Source organism: Myotis davidii, unplaced genomic scaffold (assembly GCF_000327345.1).
Source record: "Myotis davidii unplaced genomic scaffold, ASM32734v1 scaffold438, whole genome shotgun sequence".
Lineage (NCBI taxonomy): Eukaryota > Metazoa > Chordata > Mammalia > Chiroptera > Vespertilionidae > Myotis > Myotis davidii.
This window is the reverse complement of record NW_006290031.1, coordinates 6717741-6745418: the sequence shown is the minus strand read 5'-3', so window position 1 is coordinate 6745418 and position 27678 is coordinate 6717741. Positions and strand designations below refer to the sequence as shown.

Sequence of the window (27678 nt, the reverse complement as noted above, 5' to 3'; positions counted from 1 at the left end):
GGGGGACGGGTAGGGGCGGGGCGGGAGGCGGAGGTGCCGCGTAGGCCCAGGAGGCCGGCCCGCCGGGCTGGGAGCTCGAGCCCCATGCGCGGCCGCCTCCCCCCACGATGTTCCCCTCCCGGAGGAAAGCGGCGCAGCTGCCCTGGGAGGACGGCAGGTGAGCGGCGGCGGCCCCGGGCCCTGTCCTCCGGGTGCCGATCTTTACCGGCCGCGGGGCGGAATCTAGGAGCCGGAGGCCGTCGCGACTCGTCTCTGCGGGGCGCTCTGAGGGTCTGTGGTTTTCATCGTGGGTCACTGGGTCTCGGGAGTGCGTGTCTGTCTCCGTGTGGGTCTCTGTCACTCTGCAGGGCTCTGTCACCCGTGGGTCTGTTTCTCCGCTGACTTCCCTTTGTGAGTTCCTGGTTCTCTCTTTGCAAAGTCGTGTTCTCAGGAGTTTCTCCTCCGGCCGCTCCCTATCTGAGTGCTGGTCAGTGACTCCGTTGACCTCGCTGAATGGATCTCTGTCTTTCTGTCCCCGGTCTAGGAGTCTGTGTTCCATTTCTCTGTTTCCACCTCCCCATCACCTCCATGTAGCGGAGACCCTCCCTCCTTCGCCCTTCCCCTTCCTTTCTGGGCCACCCAAGGAAACGCGCCGAACAGCAGCTCTGTCCCGCTGCCCGGCTGCCCGCTGCCCGGCTAGTGGGCCTCCTCCCGCAGCGCTGGTTCACCGCCTGCAGCCGCACTTGCACGGAGCCTCCTCCGGGTTAGGTATGGCCTGGCCCAGGCCTTAGCTAATGTTTACCACTGAAGCAGAATCGGGGAGGTGGAGCTTTGTAGTTGTCTACATTTGGGAGGACACTTCAATCTTGAGATGTGCCCCCAGAACTCTTCTCACCTAGAACACATAGTGAGTCTTTTTAAAAAAAAATAAAATATATATATATATTATTGATTTTTTTACAGAGAGGGAGAGGAATAGAGAGTTAGAAACATCGATCAGCTGCTTCCTGCACACGCCCTACTGGGGATGAGCCTGCAACCAAGGTACATGCCCTTGATCGGATTTGAACCTGGGACCCCTCAGTCTGCAGGCCGTCACTCTATCCACTGAGCCAAACTGGTCAGGGCACATAGTGAGTCTTTACCCAGCGAATGACACCTCGTTCTCTTTAGATCTCTTAACTTGGCCATGTGCCAAGTGGTTCTGGGATATAGTGGGCACAACTCTTTATCTTTGGGGATTTTTCAGAGTTGGTGTTGAAGTAAGAAGACAGGACTATAATAGAAAGAAAGCCAGAACTGTCGAGTTAGCCCTGGGCAGAAATCCTCTTTAATTGCCATGTGACCAGAAACATATCACTTAATCTTTCCGACTTCAGCTTTCCCATCTCTGAAACCGGGAAGAGAGCTATATGAGGACTGAAGGAGACAAACGTAAAATCCTTGATACTGTGCCTGGCATAGAGGAGGTATCTTCCACTTACCCTTGCCATTTGGAGGTGCTGTCATCAGAGATTTGAGTATTCAAAGCTTACATCACTACGATTTGGGTGAGAGAAGAAAGGAAAGGTAGTGGAGGAAAATTTTCATTTCCTGATCCCTTTTCATAAACCTTTGGACAAACACTGTGTTCTCAGAAAAAGTTACTGATGTCTCTTCTCGCTTTTGACACAGGGGTACAAAGGTCCATGCAACAGATGCAGGCTAATGTAGCAATGAAGAGTGCTGGCTGCGGAGCCAGCCTGCCTCGGTTTGAAACTTCTCTTTCCTAGTCTTGGGCACAGACTGAAGAAGGAGAAAAAAACCTCATCTGGTTTGCTCCTCAGAGCAGGGTGGCCTGGGCCTGGGAGCCGATGGGACTACAGATCTGGAGTTTGCCATCATGTGGCATCAGGGCAACTTCTCAGTGTTGTCCACTGTCCCAAGGAATTGGGATTCGGCTCTGAATTAAGCTGTTCTGCACTTTAGACTTTTAACAGCTCTGGATGAGAGTACCCAATGGGGATGGGATGCTGGTAGGAAGGAAGAGAAAGTTAAACCAAGGAAACAGCATGTGAAAGGGCATGGAGTGCCCAGTTCGTGCCATACCCTGGGTAATGGTCATTGCTTCTTCCCCTGAAGGTGGGATAGTTCCCCATGTCCACCTCCCCGGTCTCCACCTCACCCCCAGAAAGAGCTCAGAGGGAGAATCAGTAGAGACTCCAGCCTTCCCAGGCCACTTGTAGGATTGGGTTCTGCTCCCCATCGGAAACCCCCACCACAGGACAATGGGGGGTAAGTCAGAAGCCCCCTGTGAGGGTGTCCTACCCAGCCATCTCTCTGCTGTGTGTGGGACCTGGCTTCAGGACTGCTGGCTTTCTGGTTGGCAGTTGTGCCACTATAGAGAGGCAGGACTTGGTGTGGCTCTAACTGCATAACTTAAAGCATGCCCTGGCTGCTTGAACCCTTCCTGTAGCTCACTTCGCATGCCCTCTGCTGTGTGTCTGGTGCTGCAGCCACAGACAGGAACCTTATTATTTATGGGGAAGACAAGCAGGGACTTGGGTGATTATAAACCTCTAAGTACTCCAAGGGGTGAAGTACCAGATGCCATGGAAGCATAGAAGGTGCATGTATCTCAGTTTGTATACGTGAGAAGATGGGCAGTGCTGGCCATGACATTGGAGTTTGGCCCTGAAGGATCAGTGAGGGGCTTTCAGACAGATAAAATAGGAAGGGCATTTCAGGCAGAAGCATCAGGCTGTGTGAGGGCTGGAGCAGGAAGGAATATGGTGAGCAGAGGAGCTCAGAGTTGGCCAAATTATAGCATTGGATGAGTGGTAAGGGGCAACGAGATGGGGCCAGGTCACAGGGGTTTGACTGTCAGACCAAGGAATTTGGTCTTTTTCTTGTAAACAGAAGAGGATCATCCATGAGATTGAAGAGGTCTGAGCTGGGCAAGGACCAATGAGACCCAAGCACAGAAGAAAGGCAGTGGGTGAGGAAGGGTCATGGGACACTTAGGAAGTAGAATCTATAAGCCTGGTAGCTACTTGGTGACTCATAGAGGTTATAGACAGGTTGCTTTGCTGATTACTTCATGGGGAGCCCTGCAGAGGAAGCCTCCCTTTTCTTGGATTCCCCAGCTCCTCCTTCACTACCCTCAGGAACTCCTAGAGAGAGAGGCAAAAGAATCAGGTGAATTACACTTGTTTTTTTGTACTTTCTAACCTAAAGGCCAATCTCTCAGCACTACCTCAGTGTTTAAGATGCCAGCTGTCTTCCCAGTTTCTGAAATGAGCCCGGGTGCTAGCCCAAGCCCCAATCTTTCTTGCCCTACGCCATCTCTCAACTCTTGTCCCATGGGCTGCCTGTTGGACTGAAGCTTTGAGACTTGTTAGTGAGCTGCCACTGTCATTTTGGGCCTTGCATTGGTTTGGGGGCAGGCCTGATCTTCCGAAAATAACATTGGGTTTTTTACTGGTGATTGATGCCAGCACAGACCCAGATCTTGGGGAGCTTTCTGGTGTGAGAAGCAGGATGAAGCCAACGTTTCAGCAGGTGGTGAACATGCAGGGTGTGGAAGGCAGTGGGTGAGATCTCTAAGTCCAGGCTCCTGCCATCAGCTCAGGTCGGGAACCCCTGTCTTGGGGAGGGGCAAGTGCAAGATACAAGGAGCCTCATCCCAGCCTTCATGGTCTGGCCAGGGTTCATTCACAGAAAAGAAGAAAGCATCAAGGAATGGGCAGCTCTGCGACCCAAGAGTGGTCAGAGGGCTTTCTGGAGGTGGGGGCATGGGCTGTATTCTGACACATGGTAGCAGCATGAACAAAAGCATTAAAGTTGCTTCTGCACTAATTCACAGGTGCTTAGGCAGACCAGCCCTACTTGTGGGGAAGCCAGAGAAGGGGTCTGTGACAGAATCCCAGACCAGACCTGCCCTTCTGACCATCCCTGCTCTTGTCCCAGGTCCAGGCTTCTTCCCAGCAGCCTTCCCCGGAAATGCTCCGTCTTCCACCTCTTCGTTGCCTGTCTCTTACTGGGCTTCCTCTCCCTGCTCTGGCTGCAGCTCAGCTGCTCTGGTGACATGGCCTGGGCAGCCAAGGGACAAGGGCAGGAAACCCCAGGTCCACCCCGGGCCTGTCCCCCAGAGCCGCCCCCTGAGCACTGGGAAGAAGATCCGTCATGGGGCCCCCACCGCCTGGCAGTGCTGGTGCCCTTCCGAGAACGCTTTGAGGAGCTCCTGGTCTTTGTGCCCCACATGCATCGCTTCCTGATCAGGAAGAAGATCCCACACCACATCTACGTGCTCAACCAGGTGGATCATTTCAGGTAGGGACTACCCGACCCTGCTCCCCTCTCCAGGGGCCTCACCTTGTCCAGGCCTTTCAGGGCCTGCTCCCTTTCCTGGCGGCAGCCCAATGCTGTTGGGCCTCAGACCTGTGAAGGGCACCTGGGTCAGTGGCAGGAGGGAGGGAGGTGGGACCCTTCTCACTGGGGGTGACAGAAATCTTTTGGGAAAGTTTGGGGCTGGGGAAGGCCCTGATCTGATTTCCATTTTAAAATGGGAGTGCTGTACATGGAGTAGATTATACCAGGACAAGAGGAGGAGCAGGGAGAGCTGTGGGTGGTCACTGCAGTTGTCTGAGATGATGGCGACTTGGCCAGCATGTAGAAGGAATGGAGAAAGCACATACAGGGCTTGCCAGGGGATTGGTGGTAAGGATTAGGCGAAGGGAGTGTCAATACAATGGCTTTAAAGTTGTTCACAGTCTGGCATTATCCTGAAATCTTTGCACTTACCAAAATCTTTTCTCCATAATCACAATCGAAGCATCTCACACTCTACCCCACCTTTCCTTCCAATTCCCTCCCTCTGGGAACTCCCAACAGTTCCTGGACCCCACCAGGCCCTGTAGTCCAGGATGCTCCCAATTTTCTTTCTTTTCCTTCCTTCCTTCCTTCCTTCCTTCCTTCCTTCCTTCCTTCCTTCCCTTCCTTCCTTCCTCCCTTCCTTCCTTCCTTCCTTCCTTCCTTCCTTCCTTCCTTCCTTCCTATCTTATTGGGGTGACATTAGTCTACATGAACATATAGGTTACATGTGTGGATTACTAATTTATAAAATCTGTATATAGGACCATGTGCCCACCACCCCCAATTTTCTTTTTTTATTTTGAGAATACCTTTATTAAAGCGGGGGACAGTGAAACAAAGGAAGGGCTTAGGGTAGAGGAAACAATAGAAAAGAGAGAGAGAGAGAGAGAGAGAGAGAGCGAGAGAGAGAGAGCGCCCCAACAAAGTGCTCTGCTTTGGCTCTCTAGAACCGTTATAGGAAAGAAGTGGGCCACGCTTGGCTGAGTAAATTCACTGAGAAGTAAAGTCACAGTGAAAGTCCTGGCCAGTTTTTCTCAGTGGTTAGAGAGTCAACCTGCAGACCAAAGGGTCTTGGGTTCAATTCAAGGTCAGAGGCACGTACCACAATTGCAGGTTCAATCCCTGGTCCCAGTCGGAGCACAGATAGGAGGCAACCAATCAATGTGTGTGTCTCTCTCTCCCCTTCCACTCTCTCTAGGAATCAATGGAAAAAATATCCTCTGGTGAGGATTAACAGCAAAAAAAGTTACAGTGAAAGAAGTGGGCCAAGGCAGGCTGTTTTTAGCTCGCTGAAGTCTAGGACAGGAGAAGCAACAGGAGATAGCCTTGGTGGTGATCTGCTTGGCTCTCTAGACACATTATAGGAAAGAAGTGAGCCAAGGCAAGGTTGGTTATCTCACTGAAAAGTCAGAGAGAAGGGGGCCTTGGAGACAGTTCAGGGTGTAAGCCAGGGATGAGCTGCCGCTGCCATTGCTCCTCTGGTTGCAAGTCTCATGGGATTCTTAGAGTTTAGGAGAGAAAAGTAAAGATGCACACCTGAGAGGGAAGACAGGTGAGTGTGCTCCAGGGAGAGCCCATCGATGCTCCCAATTTTCACTGTCCACTCTCCTTGTCCTCACTTTCTCCTGACCTAACTTGGATTCCATGGCTCATTGTTAAAATCACTCCCCTGCACATATCTCAATTCCTTTGCCCCTTTCTGCCTGGCACAACTTCTGCCTGGTGAAACCTGACTGTTTCGTTTACACCTGCTCCTGGGCAGCTCCTGTGACTGGAGACATTGAGCCCAGGAAGCTCCTCAGCCCTGCCTGAAAGCCTCAAATTCCTCTAGTCTTCTTCCCTTCCCCTCTCCTCACCCATCCTTCCCCCAACTTTACTTTCTTTTTGAGAAAACAGAACCAACTGGAAGAAAACTTGTGCAAGTCCCCAACCCCTGGCCCTGTGGACCAGCTTCTGTGCATGGTTGCTTTTGATGCCTTGTCCCAGCTCTCCTGGGGCCAGCTCTTCCACTGGCACTGGCTCCCTTTCTCGTCTCCTACTCAAGGACATCACTCCAGCTGTGGGCCATTTTCTGTCCTACATGATCAAGTTTTTCTTTCTTTCTGGGTCATTTGCATCAGCATACAAAATTGCACATCGCCCACACTATCACCTCATTTCTCTGCTCCCCTTTATAGCAAAACTCCTCCCATTTCTCCCCTCATTGCTAAAACAGCTTTCACTGACATCACCAATGAAGCTTGTTAATCATCCTTCATCCTGTAGACTTCTCGGCAGCATTTGCCAAATGGATTACTTCTTCCTTCCTCAAACACCTCTGTCTGACTTCCGGGGCAGCCCTCTCTGAGTCTCCTCCTTTCTCACTGGCTGCCCTCCCCTCCTTCTTTCCAGGTTCTGCCTCAGCTCCCTGGTCTCTCGGTCTCAGTGCTCCTGAGTGTCTCCTTGCTGGCTACAGTCACTCCCTGGGGATCTCATCCAAGCTCAGAGCGTTAGGTCCCATCTCTACTCTGGTGACTCCAGAGGCTGTATTCCCAGCCCAGACTTCTCTCCTGAACTCCAGACCTGCACATCCATCTAGTTGCGCAGCTCTCCATTTGCTGGTCTCTGAAGCACCTCAAGCTTAACTTAATCAAAGCTGAATTCCTGATATCCCACCTGCCCCAGACCAGCTTCCCCTGCCTCCTCCCCCACCAGGAAATGCCAACTCCATGTTTCCAGTTACTAAGCCCAAAAAGCCTTGGAATCATTCTCCACTTTTCTTTCTGCCTCACATGAGACATCCAGTTCGTCAGCAGAATCCATCTAGAATCTGCCCACTTCTCACCGTCTTCACTGCCACCTCCCTGAGCTAAATCACCATCATCTTTTGCCTAAATTATTGTAATGGCCTCTCAACTCACCTGTATGCTTCCACCTCGGTCCTCCAGTCTCCTCTCAACACCCCAACTAGAGTGATTCTGTTGCACCCTAAGTCACAGTGTGTCACGCCTCTGCTCTGAGCTGTCCAGTGGCCCCCCATCTCTTCACAGCCAAAGCCTAAGCCCATCAGGGGTCCGTCACCTTATGACCTCATCCTCTGTGCCCCACTCACTCACAGCCCGGCCACATTGGTGCCTCGGCCTTGCTAGGCACTCTCTCCTCTGCTCAGAGCCCCCTCCCCCTGATTTCCATAGGGCTCATTCCCTCCAGCCTTCAGGTTTCTACTCACCCTTCACCCTGTTACCCTGACCACCTGTCTTAAAGAACAACTGCCTCATGCTTTGACCTCCTGCTTTACTTTTCTCTACAGCACTATCTGGCTTTTTAAGTATTTATTTGTTTATTTTTGTCTCCTGTTATTCAAATATCAACTCCTTGAGGGCAGGGCTTTGATTTCTCACTGTTAAATCCTATGCTCTCAACAGTTTCTGGCACATAGTAGGAGCTCAGTAAACATTTGGGCAATGAATGGAGGAGCAGATGTGACGCTGGATAGCTCCACAGTGAAATCAGTATCGGCCGGGAGGGCAGCATAGGCCCCAGGGTGGGTGGTGGAGAGGACGGGCTCTCCTGCAGAGTCTGGGGGAGAGCCAGCTCGCTGCCCGTACCCTGCCCAGCCTTGGCCGTTCTGTACAGGTTCAACCGGGCGGCACTCATCAATGTGGGCTTCCTGGAGAGCAGCAACAGCACAGACTACATCGCCATGCACGACGTGGACCTGCTCCCTCTCAACGAGGAGCTGGACTATGGCTTCCCTGAGGCAGGGCCCTTCCATGTGGCCTCCCCAGAGCTCCACCCGCTCTACCACTACAAGACCTATGTCGGCGGCATCCTGCTGCTCTCCAAGCAGCACTACCAGCTGGTGAGGCCCAGCCAGCCTGTTCTGCTGAGCCAGGGAGCTCCCACTGGGTGGGGGCACTGACAGGAGGAGGGCAGTTCTGGGGCCCAGCAGGGAACCCAGGAGCAGCCAGAGACAGGAGAGAAGAGCAGGAGCAAGCAGGTCAGTTAGGGTGGATTCAGGCGCAGCACAGAAAGCCCGTGAAAGTTGGCTTCATAAAAGTTGGGTTCATTGGGTCGTAAAATGGATAAGTCTGGTTGGGGCTTAAAGGAGGGTGTTGCTTCCTGTGTGGCTTGCCCAGCCTCTCAGACAGTGTCACTAGGGCACCATTTCTCTTTCCTCATTTCTGCCTTCTTTAGGCAGGATTTCTTTCCAGATACTCAGGGTGAGGGTTGGTGGTTGTGGTTGCAATCTGTATCTGTCTACGCCCAAGTCCACTGGAAGAGGGAGCTCCCTCTCCAACAGCCAGACAGGAGTCCCCGAGCCACACCGCACAGGCTCGTGATTGGCCTGACTTGTGTCCTGGGCCCATCCCTGAGTTAGTCACTGTGGCGAGGGGATGGGTGGGGGGGTGTGGGGAGCAGGGAGAGGAGAAGAACTGAGTAGCTTCGACCTGAGTCTCCTGCTCCTCACAAGACTAAAGCCAGCTTTATGTAAATGAAGTCCCTAATCTGGTAGCGAAACTTGGTATCTGCCATAGAGCCCAACTGTTCCTCTCCCACACAGAGGAAGAAGCCAGGGCTGAGCCCAGAAGAAATGGGGAGGGGCAAGCAGGAATTGATACTTCTGCCCTTTACCAGCCACCCAGAGAGGTGCCCTCCTGCCAGTCAGATATTTTGGGGAAACAAATCATCTCACACAAGTTCCAGGCACAGGGACTGGGATGTGCTGACTGTCCCCCCAATACTGCAGAGGTTGTGGGAACTGTGAGCATCGGTGTCCCCTGAAAACTTCCAGGGGAGGAGGAAAGGAGACTGGGTACTTCTGAGAGGTAAGAGACCAAAGAGCACACTGGGCGGATGAGGCAAGTGATGCTCTCTGTCTCTGTGTTAGTGCAACGGGATGTCCAACCGCTTCTGGGGCTGGGGCCGTGAGGACGATGAATTCTACCGGCGCATCAAAGGAGCTGGGCTCCAGGTAACACCCCCAGGTCCCCTACCACCACCTCAGCCATCGTGGCCACCCTGAAGCTCCCTTCTCTACCCTCAGCTTGGAGATCCTCAGCTGGTTCTGATCCTAGTCCTGCCCCCAACTTAGCTCACCTCTTCTGCATAATGGGAATACAGGCCCTTGCCTGTGGCCTGTGGCAGGCAGTGGGACCCCAGAGGACTAGTAGCGAGGGCCAGGGCTCCAGGAGGGGCAGCCTAACCCAACTTCCTTTGGCCTCCTCAGCTATTCCGCCCCTCGGGAATCACAACTGGATACAAGACATTTCGCCACCTGCATGACCCAGCCTGGCGGAAGAGGGACCAGAAGCGCATTGCAGCTCAAAAACAGGTGCTGACTGGTTCCCTGATCAGGCATGGATAGGCGATGGCACGGGGGAGCCAGCAGGCCCAAGCGTTTCACCAAGTTCTACTTGGGTTCAAATGGCCCTACCCACTCCTTTTTGGCCCAGCTCAGTCGATGACATTTTGTTTGGGTACCCTTCCCTGGTTGGTGGTTGCTATGGGACCTGGGACCTGGGTCAGATGACCCCCACGCAGGCTGGGTGGAGGGGACTCAGCTGAAGGTGCCAGAATCCCAGGCAGACCTGCAACCCAAGAGTTCCCATCCCTCAAACAGCTCTTCTCTAGGAGCCATACTAGTCAACTGAAAACCCCTGCTCTCCTGCTTACTGGGGCATACAGCTGTGGGCAAGCCTTCACGGCTGTGGGCGTCACTCCTCTCTTCAGTGGGGTCACAGAACCTCTGATGATGAGGTCATTGGCATCCATATACAGCTGGCACCCACAAAGCCCTGAGTATATGCTCTCTCCCCTTTTCCTTCCCAGGAACAATTCAAGGTGGACCGGGAGGGAGGTCTGAACACTGTGAAGTACCGTGTGGATGCTCGTACAGCCCTGTCTGTGGGTGGGGCCCCGTGCACTGTTCTCAACATCATGTTGGACTGTGACAAGGCTGCTACCCCCTGGTGCACATTTGGCTGAGTTGGCTGGACAGTAAGGAGGCTTGTACCTACAGGCCACACTGCTATTCAGGCGCTGGACAAAGCCTCAGGCCCTGGGCCCAGCTCCAGTAGGATGTGGAGTGGTCTGCAGGCTACGTGTTTGCAGCAGCCTGGCCCCCAGAGGCAGGCTTGAGCCAGGACAAGACACACAGGGTGCCTGGGATGCTGCTAGCAATAAACAGTGATGGAGAGAGGCTGGGATGTGGCTCCCAACCGGGACTCTCCACCCTGCCTCTGCTTGCCCTGCTCTGCCCCCCTTTGCATGCTGAGACCTGAGGGCTTTTGTTCCTTCCTCCAGGACCGCCTCATGCAGAGATATGGTTTAGAGGCCAGGCTGCTGATTTGAGTGGCCAGGGCCATTGGGAGGCTTAAAGTACAGAAACCAGAGAGCAAGCCCCACAGAAAGGGGACAACTGAGAGCAGCTCTAGCTGGTTGCCACCGTGTAGGAATGTGGGCCTGTGTTGTCAGATCTTCTGATTTTTCAAAAGAAACTAGAAGTCTGGATTCTTAAGTGAAATTGGTTAATTATTAAATGATAGCAACTAATTGAAACTTTTAAAAAGTATGGCAGTCCAAACAAAATGTGTTGTGAACCACCAGTTTGTCACTGTGGCTGAAGGGAAGGGGTAGGACAAAAGATGACATCTCTCTTTGTAATAAGCTGGCAAGGAGCTGGGTTAGGGCTGGGGATGGCAAGACCAGGGGAAGCTCAGGTGGGAGAGAAGCCAAAGACACAAGGTTCCTGCTGCCGCCCACAGCCCCTAGGCCTTGTTGTTTCGGGGCAGTGGGACCACCGCCAGGCTCTAGTGAGCTCTGACTCTGGGAAGGGGACTTCGCCTGCCTCACTAAGGTGGACCGATCCAGAGGACTGGACTCAGGGCAGGCAGGATGTGTCGGCAGTGGCTCAGTCATGGCTTAAGGGAGTGAGGGCCGTGTTTCTGATGCCAGAGGAAGAAGATGAGAAGTGGGAGAATCCCTGGGGTGTTCCCACAGCACAAGCGATCACCCAATGCCAAGGAGAGGTGAGGGAGGGGAGCTGAGGGGACTATGGAATTGGGGAGTGATCTTGGAGGGAAGCCTGGGGCCAATGAGAGTGCGAGGCCACGGGTCCTGCAAAGTAGATCACTTCTTTAAGGCATTTGACTGCCAAAGATTGGCGGCAGAAGTCCGAGGGGACTGGGACAGTTAGGCTAGTTTAACAAGTAGGACACCTGGAATGCTGGAGGAAGAGCTTGAGGTCCTACAGTTCAGGAGGGTGGATTCAATAGCTCTGCTCCAAAAAGACTCCTCTGAGCTGCTGTGTGCAGTTGTGTGGGTTGTGCACTGTACCCTAAGCATAAGCCAAGAGACTTGAGCAAAGATGAGCAGAGTGAAGCTTCAGGCTCCATATAACTGTTCACATGTTTAACAGAGGGTCTTTGTGATCCTAAATTGGTCTTACCCAGTGATTCAGCCCCACAGTGAGGGGCACCCAGGCTGCAATTACAGTGCAAGGGTGGTGAGCAGGACTTACTCAACTTGAGGTCCAGGAGAGGGGAATAGTGTGTTTTCTGTATGCCAGTCTCCCGGGCAACCCTGGCTAAATCATCCTGGACTTAAGTAATGTGGAGGCAAAACTCCAGCCTCTTGGAGCTGGTGGGAATGGATGTGGTATCATAGCCCTCAGCTCTGTACTCATCTGGCACATAGCAAGACCTCACAAAATGTGGGTGTTCCTTTATACCTGCACCAAGGATGTAGAATGAGCAGAAGAAAAGCAGGATCAGCTCACTCAGCCTGGGCTGGGGCACAACTCCGACCTGGGGCCCCACACTCCGCTATGGCTGCTGCTGCCACCTCCAGGAGAGTGGGAGAGAGCTGAGCAATGTTTTGCAGGGGGAAGAAGCAGGCAGCTCTACTGCTTCCTCAGTGCCTTGATTGCCTCCTCTGTGGAGTGGAGCTAACATCCCTGTCTCGCTGGCCAGATGTGGATGAAATGAATCCAGGATGAACTGGCACCTGCTGAGCATTCACCGAGTACAACATGCTAGGTCTTATTGATTAATCGGTCTTGTAGCTGAGGATGGTGGAGCACAGAGAGCTAAGTAGCTTGCCCAAGGTAAAAGAGTTGGCACCTAGTGGAACTTGGCCTTAGGGCAGATTCCTTCACTCCTGACCTTCACAGCTGGTCCCATGCACAGATGTTCCTTATCCTCCAGACTGTTCCTCCTCTCTCTAGCTGGAGAGGGCTCCTGGGGAGGGCTAGCCAACATGGTTTGATGTCCCTCCCACCTCTGAGAGGAAACTAGGGCCATGGGTGAGATACAAAGTGTCTGCCCCATGCTTCCTCTGCTGGATTAAGATGGGGATTTGGCTGCTGGGTAGGTCCCTTGGAGCATCAGTCGGACCAAGAGCGTGGCACTGTACCTGAGGAATGTACAAGGTGCTTGGGAAAGGTCTCCAGGAGGCGTAGGCTTGCTGGTAGAGTCAGTTTGCTGTCAGATGGGAAGAGTTCTGGAGGGATCAGCATGTGCAAGGTAGAGAGATGAAGAGAGCATGTTATGTTCAGGGATCTGGAAGGAGCTCTGGGTGTCCCTGGTTTGCCAATACAGTGCAGGAGTGTGTGTGTGTGTGTGTGTGTGTGTGTGTGGTGGGGAGGTGGTGACAGCAAAGGGAAGGTTGGGTGGACCATGAGGATCTGTGTATGCCACATTGAGCAACCTATACTGTATTCTCTGGGTTCAGTGTTTTCAAGCACGGGGAAATTTTTGAGCAAGGAGAGACCTTTCTGAACCCACAACTTTAATGTATTGAGACAACACTCTAATCAACTGAGCTATCCTGCCAGGACACCACTGTCAATTTCTTAGTTTTGACCAATGCACTATGGTTAGGTAAGATATTAACCATAGGGGAAGCCAGGTAAAGACTATACAGGAATTTTCTGTAATATCTTCATAATTTTTCTGTAGATCTCAAATATTCCCAAAGGAAAAACAATTTTTTAAGATAAGTTATATATGAGCAGCATAGCAATTGCTCAGCTGATGATAGAATCTTGCTGTTCCCTTCAGGCTGACAGTTGAGAATTTCCTCTGCTACTGCATCTGTCTGAGCTATGCCCCCTCACCCACAAGTAAGGTTAAGTTGAGGACTCCTCAGGCTATGATATTGGACCAGAAAGAAGTAAATGGAAAAGGTAACTATTTGTTGTCTGATAGTGCAGCACCGAGTATTTCCTTCCCAAGGAAAGGATGTAGAAGATATTTTTCCTTAATGATTACCCCCAGTGTCCCCTTGTCCGCTCCTTCATAGAGGCCTTCCTAACTACCCATTCTTAAGAGTTCACACACAAACTCACACATACATCATCCCTTTTTATTGCTCTCACGGCTATCATCATTAACTGAAATCTTATTTATTTTCTCTCCCCTGTTCCTTCATCTCACTAGAACTTCAGCCCCCTGATCTCAGGACCTGTGTATCTTGTTCATTGCTATGTCCTCAGTACCTAGCACTGGGCCTGCTGCCTCATAGGCACTCAGTTTTAATGGAATTGATTGAATTGAAATTCCCAGGTGACAGGTTGCAGCCCACAGCACCAGCTGCTGTTGCCCAGGCCTTCTCTGCCCTAAGGCTGATGTTTTGCTCTCCTGGCCTGTCCTGAAGACCTGGGCCACCTCTTCCCCACACCTGACTTCATCTTCTTTGTTCACTTGCCCTTTCCATCTTGTTTACCTGTCTGCCAGCAGCTGCTACACTACCTGCCAGCTTTAATTCTGCTTCATTTAAGCTCATTTGCACCAATTTCCTTTTTTAGAACAATCCACGCAGTCCCCTGAAGAGCAGCACATGCTGTGGGCGGCCCTGCTTCCCTTTTCCTAATGAGCACAGAGCAGCAGTTTCCTTCCCTCTGAGCACTCGCTGAAAGCCCTTTGCCAGACAGGAGAGGCCTAGACTCAGATGCTCATTTCCTGTGGACCTGAAGCCAGGGGCACACGCTGTGGAAATTCTGAATTTTAAGGGGATGGAAAGTCCAGAGTGCTTTGGGGGCTGACCTGCTTCCTGAGGTGACTTTTCCTCCCTCACAGCTGTAGGACCCACCCCACATCCTCATCACTGGGCCTTTAGGCCTCGCGTTCCTGGGGGCTACAACTCAGGAGCGAGTCTGTTCTGCTCCCTAGAAATTGGAGTGAGAAAGAGGTTCAGGAGCAGTGGCCCCACCCCAGGGAATGTTCTCTCTCACCCTTAGCGCTGGCAACACCAGAGGCTGCAGAACTGCCCTTTCCGTGCAGTGGCCTAGAATCTCAGCCCAGAATGGGAAAACACAGACTTCCCAGCACATTGTCACATCCACCTCTCACTTGCTGCTGCAGAAGGCTCAGCATAAAATGAAATCATGTTGCTTTTCATAGAAATGAAGCCAAGACAAGAATAGGCAGGCAGAAACTGAAGGGCCAATGAGACTTATCTAGAAGAAGAGAAATTCCTGGGGTTGGGTCAGCGAGGGTAGTGGAACTGGAACTTTGGCCTCAGCCAGGGGAGGTAGTAATCCCACCTCCACCACTAATTCACTGCAACCTCAGGCAAGGCACTGAACCTCTCTGAGCCTCAGTTTCCACATCTCTAAAGTAGAACTTTTCATACCTGCCTACCTTGCATGGTTGCTGAGAATAAACAAGGTACTGTACATATCTGGTAGTGTATGGTATCTGACACATAGGGAGTACCCAATAAGTAAAAGCTTTTATTACCATTGACAGTCTTTAAAACAGTGAGTGACGCCATCTTCACTGTGATTCAGAGAGTCACATTGCCTCATTACTTAACCATTCCCTCCTAAAAGTGCCCTGGGGCTTGCTGAGGACTTGGAAGGCCTCAGAAAGACACAGGCATTCCCACATCTACACATGAGGGACTTGGCCTCAGACCTTGAATTCACTGAATTAAAATTAATTCCTATTAGCCAGATTGTGCTCCCTATAATGTTGTAGCGTTTTCGATTTTAAAAAAGCACAAAAGCCCTAGCTGGTTTGGCTCAGTGGATAGAGTGTCAGCCTGCCGACTGAAGGGTCCCCACTTCCATTCCAGTCAAGGGCACATGCCTGGGTTGTGGGCTTGATCCCCAAGTAGGGGGCGTGCAAGAGGCAGCCAATCAGTGATCTCTCTCATCATTGATGTCTCTATCTCTCCCTCTCCCTTCCGCTCTGAAATCAATAAAAATATATTAAGGGAGGGGGGATTCACCTACAACAACAGAGAAAGAAATGCTTGATTTCTGGGCTCTGTCGTGGCACTGGATACCTCCAGAGAACTGGCTCTGTGTTCCAACACTTAACTGTTCCAGGTTCTGTTTCCTACTATATGGCCCCTTTCTTTCTGCTGCTTCCTGCTGGCAAAGGAAAGTTGATGACAAGACTTGGGCAAAAGCAAAATGTAGTTTTAAATTAAATAATACATTAAGAAAATGAGCTATGTCTAAGGAGAACAAATTCAAGTATGATCTGGGATCTACAGGTTCACCATCCAGTGGTTCTAACCCTGGCCACTCACTAGAATCCCCTGTGGAGCATTAGAAGCAATAGCCCAGTCGGAGTGGCTCAGTGGTATGAACCAGGAGATCACGATTCCCAGGTTGCAGGCTCAGTTCCCAGTGTGGGGTGTGCAGGAGGCAGCTGATCGATGATTCTCTATCATCATTGATGTTTCTGTCTCTTCCTCTCTGAAATAAATAAAAAATATTTATTTAAAAAAATTCAGGGTCTTAAAAAAGATTCAGGGTCTTTAAACAATAAAATTAAATTTAAAAAAAATTTCAGGGCAGGGTTACCATGGGGGTGAGGAAGGACAGGATGCATTTGGGGAGAGGCCGACAGGGGGCCTTAAAGATTTTCTTAGTTTTCTATTTCTTAAGCTGATGTTTGACATATAAGGAATCATTCTATTATTTTTCATACCTTATAGGTACATATATATGTGTCACATTTATGACATATAAAGTATTTTAATAAAAAAATTCTAATGGGAACAAAAAGAAGACCATAGATATCTGTGGTAGTTATGAGTAATGAAAATGCACAAGTTAAAAGCCAACAACATGCTGTGTTGGTAAGGATGTGGAGCAACTGGGAGTTTCATGCAGGTGAGTACACGTGCAATTTATGCCTGCTGTCTTCGTAACTAGCCCTCCTTTTCATTCTCAGAAGTTCTCCAGATGGAATCAACTAGCAAGAGGGCTCTGTGCTCTCAGTGGTAGCAGCTGCCCCTGTTTCTTGTCCCAGGGCAAACAGAAATGCTGAAGAGAAACAAGGTGAAACTTTCTGATTAAATAGTCACTCCTACTTACTTGGAAAGCCTCCCTTGTTCCTCATCTGTAAATTAGGCATAACTTACCTTATGGGTTTGTTGTGATAATCCAATGAGATTATCTATGCTCAGGATGCAAGAAATGGAAATCTCCCTTCTTTTTCCAAATTAAATGAAAACAGTACCAGCACTCTAATATTACCCTGGGAGGCAGGGAGCCCTACCCCCTTTCTGTATCATCTAAGGTTCTCCCAGGCTTACAAAGTCCCAAGAAGGTGCCTGTAGATTAAAAGCGATCTAAAGACACATCTACCAAATGCAGTGTGTGGACTTCAGGTGGATCCTGATTCAAACCAATCAGCTAGAACAGATTCCTGATAAAATCAGGAAAATATGAGTAAGGATTGAGGATTAGGAGATGGCAAGGTGTGATAATGGCCTTGTGTTTGGGCTTCAAAAATTTTCTCCTTCCCAAATAGCTATTCTCTGATCTCAAATAAAGGCATGCTGCTTCTCATTTTGATACAGCCTAAAATATTTATGGATAAAATCTTATAATGTCTAAGATTTGCTCTAAAATAATCCAGTGGTGGGAGTTGAGGGGGGTGGCTAGAGATTAAATAAGAGTGGTCAGGAGATACTCATTGTAGCTGGCTGGTAGATACAAGGGGCTCATTGTTCTCTTCCTTCTATTTTTACCTACATGTGAAATTTCCCAGGAAGAAGAGAAAAAAGGGAGAGGAGAAGGGAGGGAGGGAAGCAGGGAGGCAGGAAGACTCCCCCGCCCTCCATGCAGGATAGAGCTCCAGCTCTCAGAGCACAGTGCAGCTCTGTGGTGATGCCAGCAGCCCTCCTGCTGGAGATCTGTACTAGCCAGCATGAACTTCAGAAGAAAACAGTTCTACACATTATGCCAGCTTCACCAGTCCTTCAGGAGCCACACCCACCCAGAGGACTGCAGTATCGTGAGTGCAGAGTCCACTTGGTCTTTTTCCGTCCGTCCCAGAAAACCAGGCACAAGAGGTGGGGCCACTTGCCTTTTTCAATCCCCTGAAGGACCACAGCAGTTTCTCTTGAAATACACCAAATGTTTTCATTCCACACCTTCTGGCACAGTCTGGCAGCTCTTGAGAAGGAGCTCAGATCTGAAAACAAAAGATCCTGGCCATCCCCTAACCCAGCCCAGGCCTCTCTGGCCTCCTGGAAAGGGGAGGAAGATGGGGTGGGGTGGGTGGGCTCATATTTCCTGGTAATACCTGTTCTTCCCCCATTCTCCCTCCTCCAACCAAATACAGACCAGGAGACTTCTTGCTATAGAGGTGCCATGATATTGTGAACCTATGAGCCAGGAGGTCACAGTTCAATTCCTGGTCAGGGCACATGCCCAGATTGTGGACTGGATCCCTATAGGGAGGCATGCTGGAAGCAGCTGATTGATGATTCTCTCTCATTGATGTTTCTGTCTCTCTCTCCCTCTCCCTCTCTGAAGTCAACAAAAAAGAAAAAAGAACCAGTAAATGCATTAAGTGTCTCCCTCTCTCCCTTCCTCTTTCTCTCTAAAAATCAGTATTTTTTTAAGTTCCTCAATCATCCACTGGCTTTTACTGCCCTCTTGTGGTCATTTGCTTCCCATAGCCATCCCTGCAGTACAAATTTCCTGCTACCCACCTTGCACTAAGCCAGTTTTCATTGAGGAGCAGACATTTGGCTTGTTAGTGGGAAAACTTCCTCTGAAATGAATATCTTCCAAACAAGTTATTTGCTTTTTAAAAACGTTACTGGTTAAAAATTTCACAATAAAAATTTAGGGAGAAAAATATCTTACAAAGTGGCTGGTCATAGGGAAAAGCCTGCCTCTATATGGGTAAAGGAAGCTCTAATACCATAAAAAACAATGCGCCTGCAGACACTGTGCTTGTTCCTGGCAGGATCGTGGCTGGATCTAACTCCCAGGAGTCTTTTTGGAGCCCAAGCCACTCAGTGACACCCCTGGTGACAGCGGAACAGATTTAGAGGCATACACCAGAAGCCAAGTCTCATCCCAATCTTGGGCAAACAAGCCACTATGCCTCTATATCCAGTGGTACTGAGGGCAAGGTTTTAGACCCCAGCGTGCAGAGGACACATGCAAACAATTTGATGAAACCAGTTTGTGGCCCGCTGCTTTCTGCCCTGTGTGAACTGGTTCTCAGAACACCAATGAGCAAGTCTGTCCCCAGCTGTTCCAGACGTCTTACCCCGAGCAGAACGAGCCAGGCCACTGTGAACTGTTCCAACTTACTCCCAGAGGCCCCGTCCTCTCCGCCAGAGCTGTAGTGCAAATGCCTGTGTTTTGTTTGTCTATTTTGTGATGCAAGTGCCTGATTTATGCTTTTGACTGCCCAGGCATCCACTTCAAAGACGGCTGTCGGGAGTAAACACGGTGCCAGCCACACGACTAGAAGAGCCAGGCTGCTCTCCATCCCCAAAGTTCCGTTGTTTTAGAGATCTTTGGTTTGACTTGTGTCTTTGTCTTCTTGCCTTTAGATATTGCTCTTATGCTTTACATTCACTAATAAAGAGTGCACCCAAGAAACCCAGGCTCCCACCCTCAACACCAATAAAAGCAAAACCCCAGGCGCGCGTTCTCTCTCTCTCTTTCTCTCCCTTCCCCGCTCCACCTCTTCACTGTGGAATCTCCAGAAACTGTGAATAATAAACCTTTTTTTCTTTTTTAAAATATATTTTTATTTATTTCTGAGGAGAAGGGAGAGAGATGGAAACATCAATGATGAGAGAGAATTGACTGGCTGCCTCCAGCATGCCCCCTACTAGGGATTGAGGAATCAAACCTGGGATCCTTCAGTCCGCAGGCCAACCCTCTATCCACTAAACCAAACCAGCTAGGGCAAACCTTGTTTTCTTTTATTCAAAGTTTCTTGAAGGTTATTGCTGAAGGCATCTTGCAACTGTGGTATACACACTGAGACCAGCTTAAAACAATAACTATGCCTTCTCTCTGATTTCTGACACACAATCAGCACAGTGTGCCTGCAAGCAGTGTTTTCCCATGACCCAAGGAAAGCCTGCCTTTCTGGCTCATGCTGCCACGGCAGTCTTTAAAGGACCGAGTTAGAGAGACTGGAGCCTCAGGAGGGAGCCCACTGTAGTGAGATGCTCAAGCTGGGCAGCTGGAGAGTCCCAGCTTCAGTAACGGCATGTCCTCTACAGATGGCCAAAAGACATGAAAAAATGCTCAAAGTCACTGATCATCAGAGAGATGCAAATTAAAACGACAATGAGGTATCACCTGTCAGAATGGCTACCATCAACGAATCAACAAATGACAAGTGCTGGTGAGGATGTGGAGAAAAGGGAACCCTCGTGCACCGCTGATGGGAATGCAGACTGGTGCAGCCATTATGGAAAACAGTATGGAGTTTCCTCAAAAAAATAAATATGCAACTGCCGTTTGACCCAGTGATCCCACTTCTAGGAATATATCCTAAGAAATCTGGAACCATCAATCAGAAAGAATGTATGCACCCCTATGTTCATAGCAGCACAATTTATAATAGCTAAGATCTGGAAACAGTGCAAGTGTCCATCAGTAGATGAGTGGATACAAACGCAGTGGTACATTTATACAATGGAATAGTACTGGGCCATAAAAAAGGAGGGAAATCTTACCTTTATGTTAGACCATGAAAATGTCTACCATGGAATACTATGCAGCAGTGAAAAAGAAGAATCGCTTACCCTTTGAGACAGCATAGAGAATATCATGCTAAGTGAAATAAGTCAGAGAAAGATAAGTACCACATGATCTCACTCATATGTGGAATCTAAGTAAGAAAATAAACTGATGAACTGAGTGGGTACAGAGACATGGAAGCCTGGAACAGAGTGCAGAATCTCAGAGGGAAGGAGGGGGAGGGTGGGTGGGTGAGTGGATGGGTGGGAGGTAATCCACCAAAGACCTTGTATGCATATATGGATAACCCATGGATACAGACAGTGGGGTGGTGAGGGCCTGGGCAGGGGATGAGGGTAGGCTGGATGGGGCTGATGGAAGAGAAAAGGGGACATATGTAATACTTTCAACAATAAAGATTAAAAAATAACTGCATGTCCTCATGAAACTAATTACCCCCAAAGCCTCTTTCCTCATCTCTGAAAGAAGAACACCAGCACCCACCCCCAGCAGTGTTGGGATGATCCGGATGGAAGATGGTTGAGATTTGCACATTGCACCACTGCTCAGATGTGCAAAGAAATGTGGCCAAGTGCATCTTCTTCACAAGTCACAGGGATAGGCGAGGATGCCAAGATGTTAGCTCAGCATTTCAACCTCCTCTGCTCCAAACTGTCTTCTGAGTTCTTTCAACATAAGAAACACTCGAACTTATAGAGAGTCTCTATGGGTTTATTTGAACCAAACTGGCAATTGTCAAATCTCAATAGATTGAGAAAATACTCTGGAAAATGGCAGTTTACCACTTATTTTATAACCAGAATCAAAAGGAAAGGTGTAAGAGGGTTACCTGAAATCCACTGGTGATTGCTTAGGGAGGCAGGAGAAAGCAAAGGGGGAAATCTTCGAGATTGGATAAAAAGTAAAACAGATGTACACATACTCCTTTTTTAAAAAATATATTTTATTGATTTTTTACAGAGAGGAAGGGAGAGAGATAGAGAGTTAGAAACATCGATGACAGAGAAACGCCGATCAGCTGCCTCCTACACATCTCCCACTGGGGATATGCCCGCAACCCAGGCACATGCCCTTGACCGGAATCGAACCTGGGACCCTTCAGTCCACAGGCCGACGCTCTATCCACTGAGCCAAACCGGTTTCGGCCACATACTCCTTTTTTAATTTTTGTTGTTGTTGTTGTTGTTAATCCTCACCCAAGGATATTTTCCCATTGAAAAAAAATTTTTTTTTTTAGAGAGAGAGAGTGGAAAGGAGGAGGAGGAGAGAGAAACATTGATGTGAGAAAGACACATTGATTGGGTGTCTCCCACATGGGCTCAGACCAGGTCTGGGGATAAAGCCTGCAACCAAATTACGTGTCCTTGACCAGAATCGAACCCAAGACTGTTGAGTCTGAGGGCCGATGCTCTATCCACTAAGCCAAGTGGGTTAGGGCCTTACTTTTTTAAAAATTGAATTTTAGAGGGGAACACTTATTTATGCATTCACGGGTTGATTCTTATATGTGCCCTGACTGGGATCATGCCTACAACCTTGGGGTATTGGGAGGACTCTCTAACTAACCTTATTATGTGATGTGACCAAGAAGATGCAACTCTACTATATGACCCATATAATTATGGTTCAAGATCGGGCATTCATACTGGATGGCTATTGTTGTGTTGGCTGTTGTCATTATTTTATTTGGAAATCTAAGGGAAAAGAGGTCAATGCCCCTAACTAAACAGTCAGATATTGTATGTTTTAAAAATTCTTGTGGCACACCAGTTGAAAATCGCTGTTTTAAATGTATCCAAAGGAATATAAATGTTAAAATCTTTCTTAAATCATGAACAAGCTCTTCTTCAACATTTGGAAGTTTTACATTTTTTTCCTTTTTCTCCTTGAATTTGTGTTTCCTTTCCAAGTTCTCCATGTCTTCATTATAAGGCAATATATTCTTAGGCTTCCAAGTCTCTTACTGGCCATCTTATACTTAGGTATAACGAAGAGTATATTATTGAAACTTACTTTACTTCCTGTTGACCATAAATCCTAAGTGTTAAATAATTTCTCTGAATTGAATTATTGATAGAAATAGAATTAGTGCTGTAACCGGTTTGGCTCAGTGGATAGAGCGTCGGCCTGTGGACTGAAAGGTCTCAGGTTCGATTCCAGTCAAGGGGATGTACCTGGGTTGCGGGCACATCCCCAGTAGGGGGTGTGCAGGAGGCAGCTGATCGATGTTTCTCTCTCATCGATGTTTCTAACTATCTCTCTCCCTTCTTCTCTGTAAAAAATCAATAAAATATATTTAAAAAAAAGAGTTAGTACACAATTGACCAAAACAATATAAATATAAGGTGGGGTTTTTGTTTTATGGTTTTTTAAAAATATATTTGTATTGATTTCAGAGAGGAAGGGAGAGGGAGAGATACAAACATCAATGATGAGAGAGAAGCATTGATTGGCTGCCTCCTGCATGCCCCACAATGGGGATCAAGCCTGCAACTGGGACATATGCCCCGGCTGGAATCGAACCATGACCTCCTGGTTCATAGGATGATGCTCAACCACTGAGCCATGCTGGCTGGGCGAAAGCAGTCTTTTACTGAGGTATATGTTGCTAAAAACAATTGAACTGTTGCTAGCAATTCTCTTTTTTATAACAGAAGTAGAAACTATTAAACATTTTATAGGATGGAGACTGTAATTAGAATAAATATTTTATATGATTTGACAAAACTGGTTTGACTTCATTCTTTTTTTTTAAATATATTTTATTGATTTTTTACAGAGAAGAAGGGAGAGGGACAGAGAGTTAGAAACATCGATGAGAGATATCAATCAGCTGCCTCCTGCACGCCCCCCAGTGGGGATGTGCCCGCAACCAAGGTACATGCCCTTGACCGGAATCGAACCTGGGACCCTTCAGTCCGCAGGCCAATGCTCTATCCACTGATCCAAACCGGTTCGGCTGACTTCATTCTTGAATAACAAAGAATCTGAAAGAAATGTCATAGAACTATCATCTATGCAGCTCAGCCACTGTGGGGACAACGCTGGCATTCTGAGAGAGTGCGTGAGCTCAGCATCACTAACCTCCAAAGTGCTTGCTGTCCGGAGGCATGTTCCCCGGCTGAGGGCTCGTTGGGATGAGCACTGAGAACAAGGGGCTGCTCCCCAGGGATGTCTATTTTCTACTTGTGTTCTTTGCTTTGCTCCAGGGGAGCTTTATTACTTAGGAAAGATTGATTAAATCATTGACCATTGATGACTCATCCTGCTATTGTCATGATTAGCTAGTTTGTTAAGAAGAAGAAGAGAGGAAAGGGTAGAGCAGACATTAGCATGGTCTCTTGGACAGCTTCACCAGGAAGCTAAAGCTTCGCGCTCCTCAGGGAACCACAGGTCCATTCCCTGAAGATCACTGGGGGGAGGGACCAAACAAAGAAGAGATGATGTACATGGGAAGTCAGGTTGACAGTGTGGCAGGAAGTTAGACATGAGCAGAGCGAGGATGATGGGTCAGGTACAGAAGGTCATCAGGGTGGAAAGCCTTGGGTGCCTAACAAAGGACAACTGTAGGGTAGGACCTTGCCTCAGGGTGACCTTTCCTCCCCTAGCATATGGCTGGTCATGGGGTTTGGACTCTCTGACCATCCTCCCTAGAGATAACATCTAGGCCTTAATTGTATTTCCCTTCCAGGCCCAGAAAAGCAGCAAAACTTGACAAAGTGACCCCAAGGCTGACCTCAGGTCCAGCTGCATTGAATAATGACCTCCTTCCCTGGTGCTGACTAATCAATCAGTGGAGACCTAGACCCTGAAAGAACACACCTGGAAAGCTGCTGGATATTCTGTTGAGATCTTCTCCTGGGACCTCCTCCACAATCTCCACCCTTAAAACCCTTAGGACAGAGGGCCTGTTAGGTCTGATCAAATAATTGAATCGAAACCCCTTCCCCTGGGAACTGACTTTAGACCACTTCACAACTGACATTCCCTTTTGCTTAGACCAGTGATGGCCAACCTTTTGGACCTCACGGGCCACCAGTGGTACACGGACCACCGGTTGGTGACCACTGGCTTAGACCACATTCCATTTGCTAAAACCATTACCTTTCCCCTCCAGATTTGCCCAGGATCCGGACATGAACAGAGAATTCCCCACCCAAAAGCCTCCCTAGAGTCCTTTAAAATCTCTGACTCCCACCCTAGCTAGTTTCGCTCAGTGGATAGAGCATCGGCCAGCTTTCCCTTCCAGGCCCAGAAAAGCAGCAAAACTTGACAAAGTGACCCCAAGGCTGACCTCAGGTCCAGCTGCATTGAATAATGACCTCCTTCCCTGGTGCTGACTAATCAATCAGTGGAGACCTAGACCCTGAAAGAACACACCTGGAAAGCTGCTGGATATTCTGTTGAGATCTTCTCCTGGGACCTCCTCCACAATCTCCACCCTTAAAACCCTTAGGACAGAGGGCCTGTTAGGTCTGATCAAATAATTGAATCGAAACCCCTTCCCCTGGGAACTGACTTTAGACCACTTCACAACTGACATTCCCTTTTGCTTAGACCAGTGATGGCCAACCTTTTGGACCTCACGGGCCACCAGTGGTACACGGACCACCGGTTGGTGACCACTGGCTTAGACCACATTCCATTTGCTAAAACCATTACCTTTCCCCTCCAGATTTGCCCAGGATCCGGACATGAACAGAGAATCATTTAGGAAATACTTATTGCCCTAACCGGTTTGGCTCAGTGGATAGAGCGTCAGCCTGCAGATGCAAGGGTCCCAGGTTCAATTCCAGTCAAGGGCATGTACCTTGGTTGCAGGCCCCAGGGTGAGGTCAGGAGGCAACCAATCAATGTTTCTCTCTGTCTTTCCCTCTCTCTTCCACTCTCTCTAAAAATCATTGGAAAAATACCCTCAGGTGAGGATTTTTTAAAAAATGTTGAAAAACAAACAGATAAATAATAAATAATAAAATAATTTAAAATCTCTGACTCCCTGGCCCTAGGTGCTGGCACCATTTTGGGGCTCAGCCCATCTGGTCTCCAGATGACCTAATAAATTTATAACCCCTTCCCACATTTGGTCTCATGTGGTCCTCCTTCAGCAACCCTAACATTTGGTGCAAGAACCCGGGAGGGTTCCATGGGGAAGGGGAGCCATCAACCTGGCTTCAGTCACCCTGAGTTTTCTCCTGGGAGAGCTGTAGGCAGCAGCAGCTGGTCCTGGGCTTACCTCCGAATCCTACTTGGATGACTGATTGCCGCTTCCATTCAACCTCCCTCCCCTATGGGCCCTCCCGAACCAGCCAAGGAGGACCCGGGGGCTCTCCCCCTGGTGAGTTTCCATGCCTTCCTCTCTGCCAAACTCCAAGAGCCCTTCCTTTACCTCTATAACTTATTTCCTAAGCCCATATCTTCTATGAATTACTTCTACTACCTCTGTGATTTTCCAAATAAGTGCTCACTTACAGTTTGAGTCTCGACTCTGAACTCTTTCCTAGCCAGAACTCAAGAACTGAAGTTTTTAAACCCGGTCCAGTCTGACCCCATGGGTCTAGCACCTGGTACTATTCTGAAGCCCCCAACAGTAGGGAGACTGCTTGGCTGTCAGTCTAGCCTGGGGAAAAGATCATTGGCAAGTGCTCAAAGTCTTGGAGAGTTAAAGTCCCCAAAGAGTTCCCTCTCTCCTTGTTCCCTCTCTCTCTTGTTCCACAACTGTGCTCGCTTCTCTGTTCCCTTTCTATAGCCATGTGGCCTTACGGAGCCACATGACCCATTAATGTTACATCATCAATAAAGCTTTCCCACACACCTCATTGTCCCACGGGGACCTCAGGAAATTCTTTTCTTCGAGGCACCACAAGAACTCCACTTACACCAATAACAATCTTACTACTGGTCTGAAAGTTTATGTGCCTAACATTTCAAAAAGGCCAATATTCAAAACATCAGAGGTTAGAGTAAGGAGAAGACACCTAACTGAGAAGATGGGGGTCTTAGAGGTTCCTTAAATCCATCTTAAGAGAGTCCAGACTTCACACTTTTATGTCAAATGAAGAAAAAATGGGAAGGGCAAGAGGTCATTGAGGACCACAGACATCTGGGCACCAGCAGGGCCCTAAGAAAGAGCGTGAAATCTGAAATCTCTGTGTTTCCAGTCTGTTAACCCCTGCTGATCTAAATCCAGTCTTGAGGCTTCTGCAAATCTTTGATAAATAATAATTATTTTTTTACATATTTAAAAAATGCCTCGGGTGAGGCACCTTCTGGCAAGGGGGCTGTTTTTGTGTTTTGTTTTGTTTTTTAATATATTTTTATTGATTTCAGAGAGGAAGGGAGAGGGAGAGACAGAAACATCAATGATGAGAGAGAGGCATGGATTAGCTGCCTCCTACACGCCCAACATTAGGGGTGGAGCCCGCAACCCTTACTGGCCTGAAACCCGGGCATGTGCCCTGGCCTGGAATTGAACCAGGATTTCCTGGTTCATAGGTTGATGCTCAACCACTGAGCCACACCAACTGGGCACAGGGGCTGCTCTTAAAGAAAAAATAAACCTCAAGCTGCAAGCAGAATTCCTCTATAATGGTTAGCATGTCTATATGCAAGAACACAGGCTTGAGCAAGACGGGGTCAGGGAGGCTATTTCACTGGCACAATCCAGCCTTCAGCCCCCCTCCTTCCCAGAGGTTAGGTGGGGACTGAAAGTTACACCCCTCTAATCACAAGGCTGGTTCTCCAGGCAACCAGCCCCCATCCTTAGGTGGGGCTCGAAAGTCACTTCATTAACAGAACAAAAGAAACAGTGATCACTTTTATCCTTTAGGAAATTCCAAGGGTTTGGGGAGCTCTGTGCCAGGAACTAGGAGGAAGATCAAATATATGTTTCTTATTCTATTTTTTTAAAAATATATTTTATTGATTTTTTACAGAGAGGAAGGGAGAGGGATAGAGAGTTAGAAACATCAATCAGCCGCCTCCTACAAGCCCCTCACTGGGGATGTGCCCGCAACCAAGGTACATGCCCTTGACCGGAATCGAACCTGGGACCTTTCAGTCCGCAGGCCGATGCTCTATCCACTGAGCCAAACCGGTTCTCACATATGTTTCTTATTCTAAATCACAACATCACAGCTCCCTTTCTCTCCTGTCAGGTGACCCGGAGCTGGCAGGTCCCCTAGAGGTCATCTAACATGCCTCTCCCTCCCACAGAACGAAACCGATGTCAGACTTGTGGCCATACGGGCTAGACCAGAACCCAGGCCTTTCACCTGCTCCACCCTGGACCAGTGACGCCTCTCGGGCCAGAGCATGGGGCTGGGACACTCACCTTTATCCAGGGACTTCTACCAGCCAAGCACTGGGACGCATTTTTTCAG

General features: G+C 49.0%; 1 protein-coding gene across 3 annotated transcripts; it reads left to right on the top strand.

The window, feature by feature from the left end:
- Positions 1 to 27678, top strand: B4GALT7 (xylosylprotein beta 1,4-galactosyltransferase, polypeptide 7). Of its 3 annotated transcripts, none has more exons than XM_015563338.1 (6): positions 1 to 157; positions 3928 to 4290; positions 7948 to 8173; positions 9203 to 9286; positions 9542 to 9646; positions 27512 to 27678. In XM_015563338.1, the coding sequence occupies exons 1-6, from the start codon at positions 108 to 110 to the stop codon at positions 27590 to 27592; spliced, it is 909 nt and encodes a 302-aa protein (XP_015418824.1). In that variant the 5' UTR covers positions 1 to 107; the 3' UTR covers positions 27593 to 27678. The 3 variants fall into 3 exon arrangements, with proteins under 3 accessions (XP_015418824.1, XP_015418823.1, XP_006762913.1); XM_015563337.1 differs by lacking the exon at positions 27512 to 27678 and adding an exon at positions 16506 to 17128; XM_006762850.2 differs by lacking the exon at positions 27512 to 27678 and adding an exon at positions 10144 to 14691.